The 15,941-nt window shown below is 39.1% G+C and overlaps 1 protein-coding gene across 4 annotated transcripts in view; it reads right to left on the bottom strand.

The window, feature by feature from the left end:
* DPP10 (dipeptidyl peptidase like 10) overlaps positions 1-15,941 on the bottom strand; it is a 1,394,248-nt gene that overhangs the window by 678,779 nt on the left and 699,528 nt on the right. The window contains exon 1 of one of the 4 annotated variants that reach the window (XM_017947907.2): positions 11,196-11,282. The exons of 1 other annotated variant lie outside the window; for it this stretch is intronic. In XM_017947907.2, the coding sequence (XP_017803396.2) occupies positions 11,196-11,267 (72 nt within the window). In that variant the 5' untranslated portion in view covers positions 11,268-11,282. Of the gene's footprint in view, positions 1-10,956; positions 11,115-11,195; positions 11,798-15,941 lie in introns of those variants that run through there. 2 more of the 4 variants (XM_003909197.4, XM_021924269.2) reach the window with 2 other exon arrangements.

A 15,941-nucleotide genomic window follows, 5' to 3' on the forward strand; every position in this document is an offset into this window, starting at 1 on the left:
AAGCAATGTGAAGCTGACATTTCTGAGTCCAAGCAGCTAATCCTAGATTGTATTTACCTATTTTCAAATATTTGCACCATCTGTGATTCCATATTAGTTTTTTTGGATTCGCTGTTACAGCTCAAGAACTGTAGCTCTGAGAAGGAATGAAGCTGCACTCCAAATGCAGAATACATTATAAGCATGAGATGGAATTTAACCATGGGGATGGGGAAAGGAAAAAAAAAACAAATTCAGAAAAGTAAATGCATATTCAGTGTTCCATTTTCAAAATATAAACTTTGTCAACTTCTCTGCGTGATAAGAAATATAAAAACGGATGCCATATATTTTTTTAACCAACTCCCAATCTGTGTTTGCTTTGGAGTCAGGAGGACTCTATATAATCTGCATACCAACAAAAACAGGAGTTCAATATTAAAGACGCCCTTAAGCTTCCAATGTCAAACAATGACAAAAGGTGCTTTAAAGCTGTGTTTCCAACTTCTGGGAACTTCAACATCCAACATAGTTTAATTTTCCGTCACTCTGTCTTTGTCTGGTACAGCAAGCCAACAACATATTAATAACCAAATAATAAGCACCACCATTTTTCAGCATCTCTTGGATAATAAACCTATATCATTGCTGATCCTCACAACAATTCTGCAAAGTAAACAACATTTCATTTCCAGATGAAGTATCAGATTCAGAGAGGCTGGGTAAGTTGTTCAAACTAGTATGTCAAGGTTCTAGCGTTTAAAGTCAGGTTAAATGAATAGAAATCCCTGGGTCCATCCACTAAAAATAATTTTATGTGTCTCAAAAATTATTCTCATGGACTTATTTATTTAGCATATAATCATTTCTCTGGTCTGTATTGGAACTTGGTGCTCTGACAACTCTGTCTGGGAATACAAATAATCAGTTTCTGGAAATTTGTTTTTTTCTTTTTTGTTTTATTTATTTATTTATTTTTTGAGACAGAGTCTCACTCTGTCGCCCAGACTGAAGTGCAGTGGCGCGATCTCCGCTCACTGGAAGCTCCGCCTCCCGGGTTCACTCTATTCTCCTGCCTCAGCCTCCGGAGGAGCTGGGACTACAGGAGCCCGCCACCACGCCCGGTGGAAAAGCCTTTCTTACCAAGAATCCCAGTGTATCAGAAGTCTGTTGTTTCCATTAATGTCCCAAGAAAGCTCTAAAATTTACCTGCATGCATTCCCCAGTTTTTAAGTGCATCTCTCCTTTAGGAGGGATTCACCCAACTGCTACTCCATTGCTAGAATTTCAAATGCTGTGTGTAGATATCAGCAGTTGCTTATTCATGCTAAGAGTAAGAGGGGAAGCTTGAGAAAGTCAACTTCTGTTTGTGTAGTGGTGGCACTGCCATTTCATTGGAGTAGTGAATTTCACAGTTTACGTTCAGAAAGGCATTATGGCTTTGGGTGTGACCTCTTCCCATGGCAAAGTACAGAAGATGCATATGCACTTCTGTGATGGCTTGTGGCCAGGTGCCAAAAGTCTAAGGACCACTGACCTAGAAGTAGCACATCACAAACGAGAAATCAAGAAATGTCAAATGAGCTTTGCCTATGGACACAAAGCATTTTAAAACATGTTTTGTTAAAAGGTTATACTTATGTCAAGTGGCAAGGAAGGCAGATGTGCCACCATGACATCACCAAAGGCTTTGTATCAGCAGCTGAATCTGGGAATGGCTACATGGAAAGAGACCCAGCATCAAGTACTGCTTCTAATTCTAAACAACAATGTGACCTTAGACAAGTCACTTCACCTCTCCATTGTCTGTTTCGTGATTTGAATACAAAGGTGTAACATTCAGGAAACAACAGTTTCTCTGAATGTTACCATCATTTATCATGTCATGGCTATTTGAAGGAAAGAATTTAGAAAGGCAATGCTGCTACCAATATCCAACTATTCTTTTTCTTTTCTTTTCTTTTCTTTATTTTTTTTTTTTTGATGGAGTCTCACTCTTTCACCCAGAATGGAGTTCAGTGGCACAATCTCAGCTCCCAGTTGCCCCCTGGGTTCAAGCAATTCTCCAGCCTCAGCCTCCCGAGTAGCTAGGATTACAGGCGTGCGGCACCACACCTGGATAATTTTTGTACTTTTAGTAGAGACGAGGCTTCACCATGTGGGCCAGACTGGTCTCAAACTCCTGACCTCAGGTGATCCACCTGCCTCAGCCTTCCCAAGTGCTGAGATTACAGGCATGAGCCAATGTACCCAGCCAATGTCAAAGTATTCTTTGTCAGCAAGTCAATCAACTCTTAGACAGACGATGGCTCTCAGAAATGTAGAGAGGCAGAGGGAACTGGATTTGGGTTTGGAGATGGCATTCATGCAAAGAGAAATGAAGGAACCAAAAGTACCATCCTGGAATACAGAAATACTGACTCTGAGCAAATAGAAATGTGTAATAATGAGCCACTCATCATGCCACATGGCCTAAAGTTGAGTAAATCTCATTTTGGAGCAATTATAAACAACCTTAATAAATGTGAAGGAGGGGGAGTCTCTTTCATTTCAACTTCTGGTTCAATTCACACATGCCTATCACTCTCAATATGGTTGTCAAGAAGTAGGGTACTCAAAATTCCTAATATCAGAAAAAAAGAAATAACCCTGATGAAGACATTGGGTATGGCTTCAAAATACGCTCACTTTATTTCTTGGACCACTTATGTTTTATAGTACTCTAAAAAGCTACATACAAGTGAAATGTGTCATCTTTTCCCTTGAAGTCCCTAAAAGCTAATGAGGTAGATAGAAAATCTATTCATAATTTCATAGATCCCAGGAAATTTAAATTATAGACTAAAATTTTGCTAAAAACATGACCTATTCTAAATTTGAGAAATCCTTCATGGATTTCAGTTCTTTTTCTCTCAAAAAGATATATTTTACCTCTATTCAAACATTGCCTTATTTCCTCATCTTCAATTCTGTGTCTAAGAGACAAGAATTATTAATGCAAATTTGTGACACAGCGATTTAAAGGATTACTTTACTAAAAACTTCTAGTACTTGTTTTAAAACATGTGAAATAACAAAAAGAGCCATGTTTTGCATTCATTAACTTATATTAAAACCATTCCTGGAGGTGAGATTTGATTAATGTAAGTATGAATATCAGAGTTTTCACTTACTCAATTCTTGCCAAAAGTAAACCCATGTTCCAATAACAAGAAAGGCCTATTTCTCCCTGTACAAGCATTACTAATGCAACTTCAAGTGGTCTCTCTGGTCCATTATTTGAAAATAAATCACAGAACAGCCTGCCACTCAAGTTCTTGATTATGTAATACAGATTCGTCACATTTCTGTTTTCAGAGCAGAGTTTCTCAGATGGAATAAGAAACTGAATCTTCATTTGGATATCAAAAAGAGAGTGGGGATAAAGATAATAAAAATAGCCTTTTTCCTCACTTTTCTTCATTTGCTATCTTTTATAATCTGATACATAGTTATTTTGTCCTGACCTGAGAAAACCAGTAAGAATGACAAATTACAATAATATTAAAGTCAGATAATATATAGCTTGCCTAGAGAACATTCTCAAATGTAAAGTTGGTTTTCATTATGCACTCAACTAACTTTTCTTAAATTTCAACTCAGTAATATCACCAGTTCCTATACGCAAAGAATTTATAAGTGAATCATTTCTGGGAACCAAACTTCTGGAAAGAGAATATTAAACCATGAACATATCAAACAAGATTCTAAGGCTTTTGTGAAAATAGACTGTCATCTAAAAATAGTAGAAATCAGTCAAGTTGTCACAAATTCATTTTTATCTAATGCCCTATAATAATCTACCTATAAAATACAGCATTTAGATCATAAATATATATATATATATGTGTGTGTGTGTGTATATAGTGTGTATATATTTGATGATGGTGTACACACACATATTCAGCATTTTCATTAACATAAATGCAAATTTACTTTTGTAAAAGAATAAAATACCCTTCTCAGATGATCTAGAAGCATTACAGCATTAAGAATGAAAATGCTTATTAGTTTTCAAGCTTGAGCCAGATGCAATAAAACTCATTCACATAGATTCTCTAATTATTGCAACATTCTCATCATCCTCTCTCTTTTCAAGATGAAAGAATGGTTTTAGTGGGGTTATAAATTGCCTAGTAAATGGTAGAGGAAGGAATCAATCTGAAATCTGTTTGACTTTGTTCTCAGTCTTACATCAGGTTGCCTCTCCCCAAAGTGTTATTAAATTTGAAAATCATTTGGCAATTCCAAAAATGTTGTAGAACATTTTGATAACTTCTAAATAAACTATGGCATGATAAACTTAGAAAAAATTTTTTTAATTTTGTGGAAGACATTGAAAGAATACTGTTCACATCAATTATGGAACAGAACAATTCAAAATATTTATTTTTATCAGTTTTGGATAAAAGTGAATTTTCTGTATTTAGCCTGGCAGTGGGTGACAAATTTACCATTACAAATGGATATGCCTGAAATTCTAAGAATTCAGGAAAGCTCAACAAACATAAAGCTACAATAGAAGAGCTTTCTTTTCAGTGCCCCAGTCTCCCCACTGAACCTACTTCCCAGCCTTCTCTACTATACTGAAAATGACAACCATTCCTTGAGTTAATATGCAGTCGATGATAAGAATGTCTACCATGTAGAAAGAAGGTAAGTGCTAATTTTAAACGCCTTAGAGAACAGGTGCTATTAGATAGGGACAAATAAACAGAGATTGGTTATTGCCAGACACTTGTGGATCAGGTCAATAAAAACTTTAAAACAAGATTATGCTGGGAATAATCAATATTAAGCCCCACGACTTCTCAAGGCAGGGCAGCGTTCACTAGAGCAAGAATAATTCTAACTATCCATAAGGATATAAGTTTATGAAGAAGTTTACATTCCCTTTATCATTTATCTGGCCTCCTTTTGGACCTTGTACAGGGCTTCAGATGGAAAATCCTCCAACCTTTATTGGGTTGATGTATGTCTTAGTATATGGCCCGCATTCTAATGTTAGTAGTACATTAACTTGGTTAGGACGCACAAGTCACTTAGCAAGTATGAAAATACATGGAAATTATTTTAATAAGTGGAGCATACATGTGTGTTCAAAGGTTAAACAGAAAAAGCTGTAGAAAAAATTTATGAAGAAGTCTTTTGACTTACGTTTAATCCAATTCCATGCCCCTCCCCATAACAATAGGGGCATGCACCCTGGTTTCTTGGTGGCTCCACTGCCAAGCACATTCTCCTGCTACACTGACTGAAATCTCACCCCCTGACATATTTCTGTAAATCCCATCTGTCTTTCCTTTAAATATCCTCTTTCTCATGCTAATTACCTTGGGAAGTACATTGCATTGAAAACAACATGCAACATAGTCAGCAGCTAACTCAACTCTTGGTGAGAATTAGCCAAAGTTTACTTTTAGCCTGACTTCTTACAGAGTAGAACAGTAAAGAATTTTACTGTTCAATTTTGATTGAATGAAAGTCAGGATGTAACAGAATATTTTGAAATCTGGATGCCTGCTAAAATAGCTTTGATGTCCAAATCCATTAATATAATATTTACATGCACCAAAAAACTCATGTGTAATCATATTAATACGTGTACTGCAAAATGTGGTTGTCTGTAAAGTTAAAATAATGGATCAGCTATACATGGCTTAATAATCCTCTAAGACTTTTTTTTGAGACAGGGTGTCACTCTATTGCCCAAGCTAGAGTGCAGTGGCACAATCTCGACTCACTGTGGTCTTGACCTACCAGGCTCAAGCAATCCTCTGTCCTCCCACCCCAGCCTCCCAAGTAGCTGGGACCACAGGAGAGTGCCACTAAACCCTACTAATTTTTTTTTTTTTTTTTTTTTTTTTGAGACAAGGTCACACTATGTTGCCCACACTGGTCTAGAACTCATAGGCTCAATCTATCTACCTCAACCTCCCAAAGTGCTGGGATTACAGGTGCGAGCCACTGCACCAGGCCCAGATTTTATTTTTTTTCAATTTTGTCTAGGCTCTTATTCCCAGACTATACATTTAATAAGAAGACTTGGTATGAGTCAAGCCTTCTTCAAAAACTCTTACATATTATTTCATTTAACCCTTAGAACAAACATCTAAAGGGAACTGCAGTCACCTCCATTCACAGATGAAATGGGGAAATTCAGTTACCCTGCCCAAGAAAACACAGTGGTGTTTCGTGGACCTGGGATATGAACTTGACTCTGTGATTTCCAGTGCATAACTCATAGACAGTGAATAAATATTTGTGGTTGATAGCACAAAAAATCTCACAATCTTAGCCACAGCATTCTGTCACTGTGTCTGCTACATGTCACACTAAATAAATTTAAAATGTGCCTATAAGTAGTAAAGCCGAAGACATTCTGTAATCATAATTCAAGAAACCAAAAGTTTGAAATTGCTTTATTTTTACTCAGACTGGGAGAAATATGGTTAAGTGTTTTGTTTCCAATGTAATATGCTTCACAAGATAATGCAGCATTAATATTTAATAATATAATTTTCTTTGTTGTTTTTATATAATTTAATCTTTTTAAAATATACCATTTGCTCAGATCCTGAAATAATCAAATAGATATACAGATATATGAGAAGTTCCTAAGCAAGAGATATTTTATGGTATGTTCTTAACTCAATAAATAAAATGCCTTATATATAATATTTATATTATAAACTTATGTAATATATTATATTTATATATAAAAAATAAGACATTGAAGGAGAGTAGGAAATGTATATTTTCTCTCAAATCATAGATTTCCATATAACATTTTTATTTAATGTATATTTTTTATAACCAAATTATATAGAACTCTATCCCCAATTAAATATGACATTTTATATGTTTAATAATTAGAATAAATTTTTTATTCATTAAAATTGTTCAGTATGATTTATGAAAGCTCTTTTCAAGCTTCTGTTTTAAAAACAATAGTTTATTGATCAAATTATGACATGTATATATTAGCAAAGGACACCTAGAAGAATAACTCTTTTGCAATTTTTCATTAAGCATATATTTGAATATTTTAATCTGGTTTGCTAGACCAAAGGTGAAATAAAAATACTGAATACCAATTTCTGTATTAAAACATTTTAAGTTAATATTACCTAAATGTCTAAAGCACATCGATATTTCACAGAAGGCATTTTACACATTACACATTTGATCTCAATTCTGGTCATGAATTATTTCATCAAGTGACAGCACATGTTCAATTGTAAGAGATTGGTTTTCTACCAAAATGCATTTTTTTAAAGAAAATGCATAACAAGTGCTGTCTCTGTAGTCAAATAGTTGCTTTTAAAAATATGCTTTTAGTCATACACTAAAAAGTGGGATGGTTTTGTTTTTGTTGTTTTTGTTTTTGTGTGATTATTTTTGTTTTGTTTCTGGAGCTGAGAGAACAGCCATGCTTTTTAGGCAATATTTTTACCCACTGGAGTCAGCAAAAGGGTGCCACCTGGTGGAAATGTGAACAAATTCTAAACCTTGTCTGATTGACCATTAACAAAAATATATACTCATTTAACAAACCTGGAGAGTCTTGTCATCAGAGACAAGTGACTCAAAGATCAAAAAAAGCTCCTATAAATTTATGAAGATCTATCTTGTTCTTTTTATATTATTTAGATCAGTAGCGTGATATTAAGTTAACTTTAAAATTTCCAGAGCTATGATTTACATGTATAGCTGAAGCTTTAAACAAATTATTCATTCGTCTTATATTCAAGGTAAATTTGTGCACATGCACACACAGATGATTTGCAACTATTTTCATCCTTACAATAGAAATATGTTGTATTATGATTGTATAGAAGTTAAAAGGTAAGGCTTCAGACCTCCATGAGTTCCTGGCTAAGTCTCACCTCCACCGTAACTTCCTTAATCCTCTGTATTCTCATCTCTAAAATAGGAATAAAAACAGGACCCACCTCAAAAAATTACTTTGAGAATCAAATAGAAAAATACATTCAATAAATGTTACTTTATGAACCCTGAGAATAGTACTTTGCCTGTGGCAAGCATTCAAGAAGGGATTTTAAAAAATAATAATAAATTACAATTAGCCACTCAAGTTCTTAGATCTTTCAATGTTAACTGAGATATTGATCATGTTAAGAAATGATTGTGTCTACTCATGTCAAGGCATTTGTTTTTAGACATTTTGTAAATGTGGATTGTTATGAAAGCAACAAAAATAACTGTTGTAAATATTTTTTGATCAAAGAATCTTTAAAAGGAAGATTATTAAGATGATAAAAATATTTCCAATGATTCAGAATATTCATAAAATACACGATCCCTACACAGTCCCTCCTATTCTTGTTGTCACCATTCTCTAGGAAGGGACAGCATGTCCTCTTGTCATGGCACCCTGTGCCAGAGGACAGTAACAGATCAAATAAAACAGGAAGGTTGAGCCCTCTACAGGACTATAACCATAACCAAATTATATGGTCCATAAGCGTTTTCAGTTAGAGGAAGGATTATGGTCTTCCACTGTACTATAAGCGGAAATAGGTGTTTGATGGCCTCAGGACAAGGCATCTTCGAGGTTTCATAAAAATCTTTACCATAGAAACTAGAAGACATTTTTGGCAACATGCAATAGCTTAAATCGTTCAAAATCAATGCATAGTGATTGATTTGCTGGACCATATGCCCTATTTAACCACTAGGTATAATTTCATAAAGGTACATTTTAATTTAAATTTGTGAATCTCTTTTTGAAATATTACAGAAGCCAGCACACCTAATCACATCTTTATGAAGCTATTATATCTAGTATTGCATGAGAGTTGTGTGGCAATTGCAGAATTAAACCATAATGACTAATATGGCTAATAAAAGCTTAGTAGTCTTACGGAAAGTAGTTTAAGCTTTCACTAACATAATTCACATTATTTGTCCATCATTCATATGTCAAGCTTTGAACAAAAATATGCTAGATATGAGTATTTCCTGGGAGTGCTTGAAAAACCCTCACTGTGATGCTGCCATGTATATATTTCAGTTGACTTTCTTTGTAAAATCCATCTATTTTAACACATGCATAAGATGCATAAAACTGACATTTTAAAATCATGTCAATACTCAGAAAGGCACTTAAAATACTCTATCAAAGCAAGAGTTCTGCAAAGTAGCCACTCCCTGAATATTTGAAGTGGCTATTAAAAAATGCACACTAACAAGAAAAATGGATTCGAGCTTGAACCAATCTCTTCACATGAATTTTAAGTACCAGATTAATCCTGACAAAGGGGTTTGTTGTGCATAGACAGCGTGTCCACTATTTATACATACATTTTCAGCTTCTGTGTGCTCTGCTCTGCTGCTGCCTCCCACTTCCACCATCACTGAACTGTTTGCAGCGCCTCAAGTAACCAGCTGGTGTCACAGGTTAGTGAGCAAAGATTTCATGTGGGGACTCTCACCTGACTAATCATTCTTATTGGTAGCATCATTCCAAGAGCAGTAGAGAGGCTCGGCGGCTTGTTAATGAAATTTAAGGGCTGTCAGCCTGAAAGAGGATGTTAAATCCATGTTCCTGTCCTGAAATTATTTTTATATATCTGCTAACCAGTTTTCACATTCTCATGTGTGCTGGGGATAAGGAGGAAGAGGTATAAAAGGAAGGGACATATGATCTTTTATTATTTTCATACTTATCTCAGAGTATGGATCAAAGAGGATAGTTTAAGAAAACAAATGCTTTCTAAAAACTGCCAACATTCAACCCCCTCCCACTAATAAACGAGAAGGGAGCTTTAAGTCATTGAGTAATCCCCACCACCTGTATGAAACATATGTGAGGGAAAAGAGAAGGGGAGGGGAGAGGAGAAAAGAGACCACAAGCCAGGAGAGATGACCAAGTCTGCAATATTAATAACAGCCTCGCTGGCATCGCCTCCTCTGTCTCGCCACCACTACTGGGCGATTTGGACAGCTCCCCTTAATAGGCTCTTTAGTGCTTAGAATACGCGAAAAGCCTAGTTGCTGCTGGAGCCTAGCTGCGTGCACTCCCTTCATCCCATGCTAGCAATACACTGGGAGGGTTTCTGCCGGGAACGCCTTCAGCAGCCTTCGCAGTGCACTCCGAGCAAAGATCCCCAATCCTCCTACCCCAGTGCTTGGGTCCTCGGGGTCCACAGTTAATCCCTGACCTAAGGGCAGCTCTCTCTGCCCAGAGTCTCTAATTGATGTAAACGTGACGGCACCTCCACCAGGCTCAGCACAGCCTTCCTCCTCCTCCTCCTTGCCAGGGTATCTCGGCGCTCCCGACCCTCCAACTTTGGAAAAAGAGCGACACCGAACTCCCAAATCACCCCAAATCGGGGACAGAGACGAGATGGGGATCCACGACGGTATGGTTATGCTACAGATTTCTAAAGACCAAAACAAAAAGGGGTTGGCGGGTGTAGAAGGACGGGAAAGAGACAGTAATAACCCTCAGCCCACGCAGGGCACCTCATCTCTACAGACACAACACAACCAAACCCAACAAATCACTAAAGCCAGCACCTTCCCAGCTCCCCTTAATAATTAATGCCTTGCTGCTCCCCAAGCTCCGTTCCACTCAGCAGACTACAGATGTCTGGGACCCTCTTCCCCCATCGACCCCCGCGACCACCCCACCTCACAAACACACACCCGTCTCCTCAAAAGAAACAAGAAAGGAAAGGAAAAACTCGGTCCGCCTAAAGGTCATTTGCCTACTCGGGTCGCTTTGGCCAGCGAGCGTCCGGGCTACAGGAAGACGGGGCTTGAACCCGATAAGCGGACATCAGGAGCGCAGCAGATTTCTTCAACGTGTGTTAATAGGGAGCCAAGAGGCCCCATTCCTTGGCCCTGGCCACCTCTCCCTCCCTTGGTAGCCCGCCCGCCGGGGCTCCCCGGGGCACCTTCAGCCTTTACCTCTCTCCCCCCTTCCCCGCGGCTCTCCACCTTGCGCATCCTCTCGCCCGGCTCCGGAGCGCACTCAGAGGCTCTAACTTCCCGCAGAGTCCATGGATAAGCAGGAGAGCCTGGAACTGGGGCGGGGGGGAGGGTGGGAAGAGGGAGGCGTGGGAGCCGAGCCTGGGAGGAGAGGCGGGGGGAGCGCCGACTGGAGCCACCCCTCCCGGGAGTGCGGGGCCGCAGCTGCCAACTCTCACCTGGTCCGCCGGCTGCGCCTGGCTCGCCCTGGCCCCCGGGGTGGGCTGCTGCTCCTGTTTCATGGCTGTCATCGCCGGCGGCCCGCGTTGGCGCTCACTTCCTCGCGGGCACTTCAGACTCGGGGACCGTCACTTGGCAGCGTTCGCATGTCACAGGCGCCCGTCGCTCTCGGAATTGGCGAAAGGGAAAGCGGCAGCGACGGGGTGGGGGGAGGGGAGCGACGGGGAGGGGAAGAAGAGCGGCACCAGGCAGGCTCCCCCTCGCAGGATCCCTCCTTCGGCTACCGCAGACCCTCTAACTCCCCACTCTCCCCGCCCCCCACCACCCGAAAGCGTAGCGAGCCTCTGAGACCAGAGACGACCAAGTGGCAAGTTAGTGGAGCGGCGAGCGGCGGGCCCCCGGCACCTGACCGAGCTGGAGAGACGTCTCGCAGCGCTGGAGGAGCCGGGCTCGCATTCTACCGCAGTCCGCGCCCCCAGCCGCCCGCCCCCGGGGGCTCCCCGCGCGGTGCTCAGCGCGCCAGGTGGAGCAGCCGGGTGCCGCGCTCCAGCATCTCCTCAGCAACCGCAACGGGGGAGAGAGCCCTGCGCGGCGCAAGAGCTCCCCACTCGCGCGCCCAAGGCTGCCGGGTGCCGCGGTTACCCCCCGACACGCAACCCCCCCGCCCCCCGCGGGCTTCTGCTAAAACCCGGAGAAGCGGAGTGCGCCCGTGCAAAGCCCTCGGTGACTCCAGCTCTGCCACTGGGCATGCTCCAGCGCCTCAGAAGGCAAGGGACAGTCGGGGACTGGGGGTCCGGAGCCCTATGGGAGGCGGGCAACACCTGTCGGGACCCTAGGGGTTGTCTCAGATTGTGACCTGGGGTTCTGCACCTTCTGATTTGGGGCAATGGACATCCAAAGCCTCCAGCCCAGATTCTCCACCAGCTGCCTGGGTAATGCCAGTGGAATTCCTAAAGGTTGGTTGAAAACAATAATAACTGTAATGATGATAAGAATCTGATACTTTTATTTTTTCCTTTTCTTTCTTCCTGGACACATGTAGGAAAATCTTCAAATCTCAAGTCCTCCCAGCCTTTCCTTTCTTCAACACAACCCTGGCCCATTCAAAGTGGGTTTACCGAGCACCTACTATGTGCCAAATACACTGTGAGGCTCAGAGAGAGGGTTGCAGGGGAGAGAGACTAAACAAGTCAAACCTACCAAATTCCCTGGCTTCAGGGAACTTATGTTGTGTGGGAATTGGGAGCCCGGAGCCTGGATACAAATCAATGAGTCAATGTAGCTCTTGGGAAGTTGAATTCTCATGGATAGACAAAGTCCGCAGTTCATCCCGATGCACTAGTGCACGTGGCTTTCCCTGGGGCCCCTAAAGCCCATGGACCACAAACAGTCTCCAAGTCTCAGGCACAGGTTGTAGGAGATTGCTCAGCAGAGAAATGGCAGGAGTGAGTTGAATATTTAGGTGTTCATGGATTCAGCACAAGACAGTTCCAGCAGAGAGGACAGAGAATATGGGGCAGTGGGGTAGCACTGAGTTGGGCTTTATTGGCTAAGGACTGGCTCCCTGCTTTGAGCCACTCAGTCCGTTAATTAATCACTTCTTAACAGAAAGGCCTTTGTAAAATGGTAGGAGCTGTCCTCCTGCCTTAGGAGTTTCTAAAACATGAATTATAATGTTGTCCTAAATTTTAATTGTAACAATAGCTCCTATAAAGTACATATTTTAAAATAAATATATCAACAATCACCAGCAGAAAGATAGAATTAGAGGTGAGTAGAGATCTTGTTTTTCAAAAGTATATTCCAGTGCACATTGTGAATGACCTATTTATTCTGTTTCAGGAGAAATAACTTTTTGCTAGGAATAACTTTGCAAGTTGCAAAAGTACGAAGCAGTTTTTTAAATGAAACACCAGTAGAATAGCTATTGGGCAACTTTTCCAGTAATTGTGACAATCTAGATATTCCCTCACATGTAATTTTTTTTGGAAGGAGGGTATCTGCATTATTCAGAAAATGTTCCCATTTTTATATTTTGCTCTTCTGTTGATTATTTGAGTATATTCATCTTTTCAGTGTGTTTCCATTTTGGACAGTCTGCTTGAGTTGAAGGAATTTACTGTATTACAGAGATATCTGTCACACAGGATAAGTACATGCTAGAGGGAGTTATCCTTTTATATAAGATTACTTACTTGATTGAGTTCAACTGTTGAACTTGCATCTATGTTCTGAGTTCAGTATAAAACTCACTTCATTGCAAATAAAGACATACATTATTATAAGTTTCATGTATTGTGGGGGTCTATGTGTGTATGTGTGTGTGAATTTTTTTATTAAAAATGCTTCTTTGATTTAAGTATTTGTCTTTGGGAATGGGTTGTTATTTTGTCAATCTAAGAACATTTTTAGCTTTTGAGATCTAGGTTAAGGGCACTGATTAAAACTTAATCACATGTAAACGGATTTTCCCAACTTAAATACTGTTTTTATTTTTTCAATGTACTGCACTTGAATTACAGTATAAGATGTTCTACTTCATTTTCAACTTAATTTCTTACTGAAGGAAAAGTCCTAATATCCAAACAAGAAATGATGGAATACCTTACACCTTAGAAGGGAGTATTTGTGGTTCTGTTTTGTATAGTTTCTAATGATGTTATTTTTAAAGAAAAAATACAAAACGTCCATTCACAATCAAATGTCTACAAAATTTTAAAAGCACTAAAGTAGATATAACCCTAATGCAGTGTAGATACAAGGGTTCTGTACCTGACTAGATGTCAACTGATTGATTTTCTTGGTCCATCAGAGCATGGAGGTATAGAGCACAGTGAAGTCACTTATCTCTTGCTTCCACCTTTTTACCTGGTAAAATTAAAATGTTTAGACCAGGTGCCCATTAAGATATTCTCATTCTCTAAATTTTTATGATGATATGTTGATGTTATATATCAAATGCCTATCTTCTGAATGAAAAATTATTTGTATATGTTTAAATTTTAGTGGAAGAGTCAATTAAGTACTTAGACATTTAAAAAAAAAAATCAATAGATAAGTTAAATAAGTCAATTACCTCACAAAAGGCCCTTACCATTCACCACATTTTCCAGTACTCTCTAGTTTTACATACACATATAGTCACAATTTTGTCTTGATAATGTTTAGAATTCAGAAATCTGGAATTTAAAATGCATTTACAAAGTATCATTTCTGAATACAAAAATCTATTAAAGAAAGATTTTTAAAAAAAGATTTACAGAGTATTTTGAATATTTTTTATGTATTATCTTTGATCAGCTAATTCATAGACAGGTATATATTTTATAACATTCATATAACAGTAAAAGAAGTTTTTCTACCCTTTTCATGGAAAGAAATCAGACTCTCATAACCGAAAAAGAACTGGAGAGATCACCTAGCAAAATTCCTTCTATTTTGGGTTATAAATATCTGAACCTTAAAACACATGGCCATTTTATTCCGGAAGATTTCCTAGGATTCAAACTCCATCACTTCCTTCTGAAAATGGATTGCCTCAAATCCTAGTTTCAGGTTCACATGTAGACAGAGCTCACAATGCTGCTTTCTCAATATATTCATTTGGGTTTCTGAAGTCATTCAAAAACTTCCTCACATACAACATTGTGAATATCTACAATGTCTTTCTTTCTCTTGCTGTCTTACCCTTTAAAAACAGGGTGTCAATGCAGTACATCTCTCTTTACCTAGAAATATTAAGGTCGATAATTGAGGACAGGTTATGAAATTTAGATAATAATTGAATTAATTCAAGATTATCATTATAGTGTTTTGGTATCTGTGGCAAAATTAGGTTGTTCTAGACATACAGAGGTCATCTATGCAGTATTCAATCTTCCACCTCAAATAGCAGACACAGGACCAAAGAACCAAAATTTACTCTAAAAACAACCAAGTAAGAAATAAGGCCTAGCTAACAGCTGATATGTCAGAAAGACAAATGTCCCTTGAGACTTTGTGAAGTAGGATATCCTTTACAGACAAACTCTTCAATTTCAGATAAATTAGACAAGGCAAATAGTACTCCACAAGCAGCTAGGTGCTAGAATCCCTCACTGCATTTTCCTTCTCTTTGCTCTCCTTCCTGAGGTAAATCTGCAGTGTCATGTAAAGGCCACCTTGATGGGGATTTCCCTAGCATTAGCCAGTCCTCTATTGAGTGTCTATAATGAGCACAGCATCAAGAAGACAGAGTTCACGAGCTGTGTCTTCAGAGACTTGGCCTGAAATGTGCCCAATTAGCTCTTTGCAGATGAAGAAATAGCTTCAGTTCACATCTTCTGCTATCATTTGGTTTCGATTTACAAATGACCTCTACTCACCTCAATTGGCTTTTGAATTCCCCAAAATGCATATCATGTCCCTGGGCAGAAAACCAGTATGCTGAGCAATCCTCATAAACAAGCTACACTGTAGAACCTCTAACCAGTAAACTATAACAGGAATTTACTTTTAAAGAAAAAAAGAAGAAAGAAGGAAAGGCACTATATATTTAAGTGACACCCATGTATATTACTCATTCTGTTCTGAGATTCTTTCAGTATCAGTAAACTAAACTTTTTGTCAGTCTCTGTCTTTGACAGGAAGACTTTCCTGTTATAAAAATTCATAGCCCAATTATGATCTCTGGTGGAAGCAGACAGAGTTGCAATATCCTGAGAGTCATTCTTGCTCTCTGGAGACCTGAAGATATTGACAAATTG

This window comes from Papio anubis, chromosome 10 (genome assembly GCF_008728515.1).
Source record: "Papio anubis isolate 15944 chromosome 10, Panubis1.0, whole genome shotgun sequence".
In the NCBI taxonomy this organism is placed as follows: domain Eukaryota; kingdom Metazoa; phylum Chordata; class Mammalia; order Primates; family Cercopithecidae; genus Papio; species Papio anubis.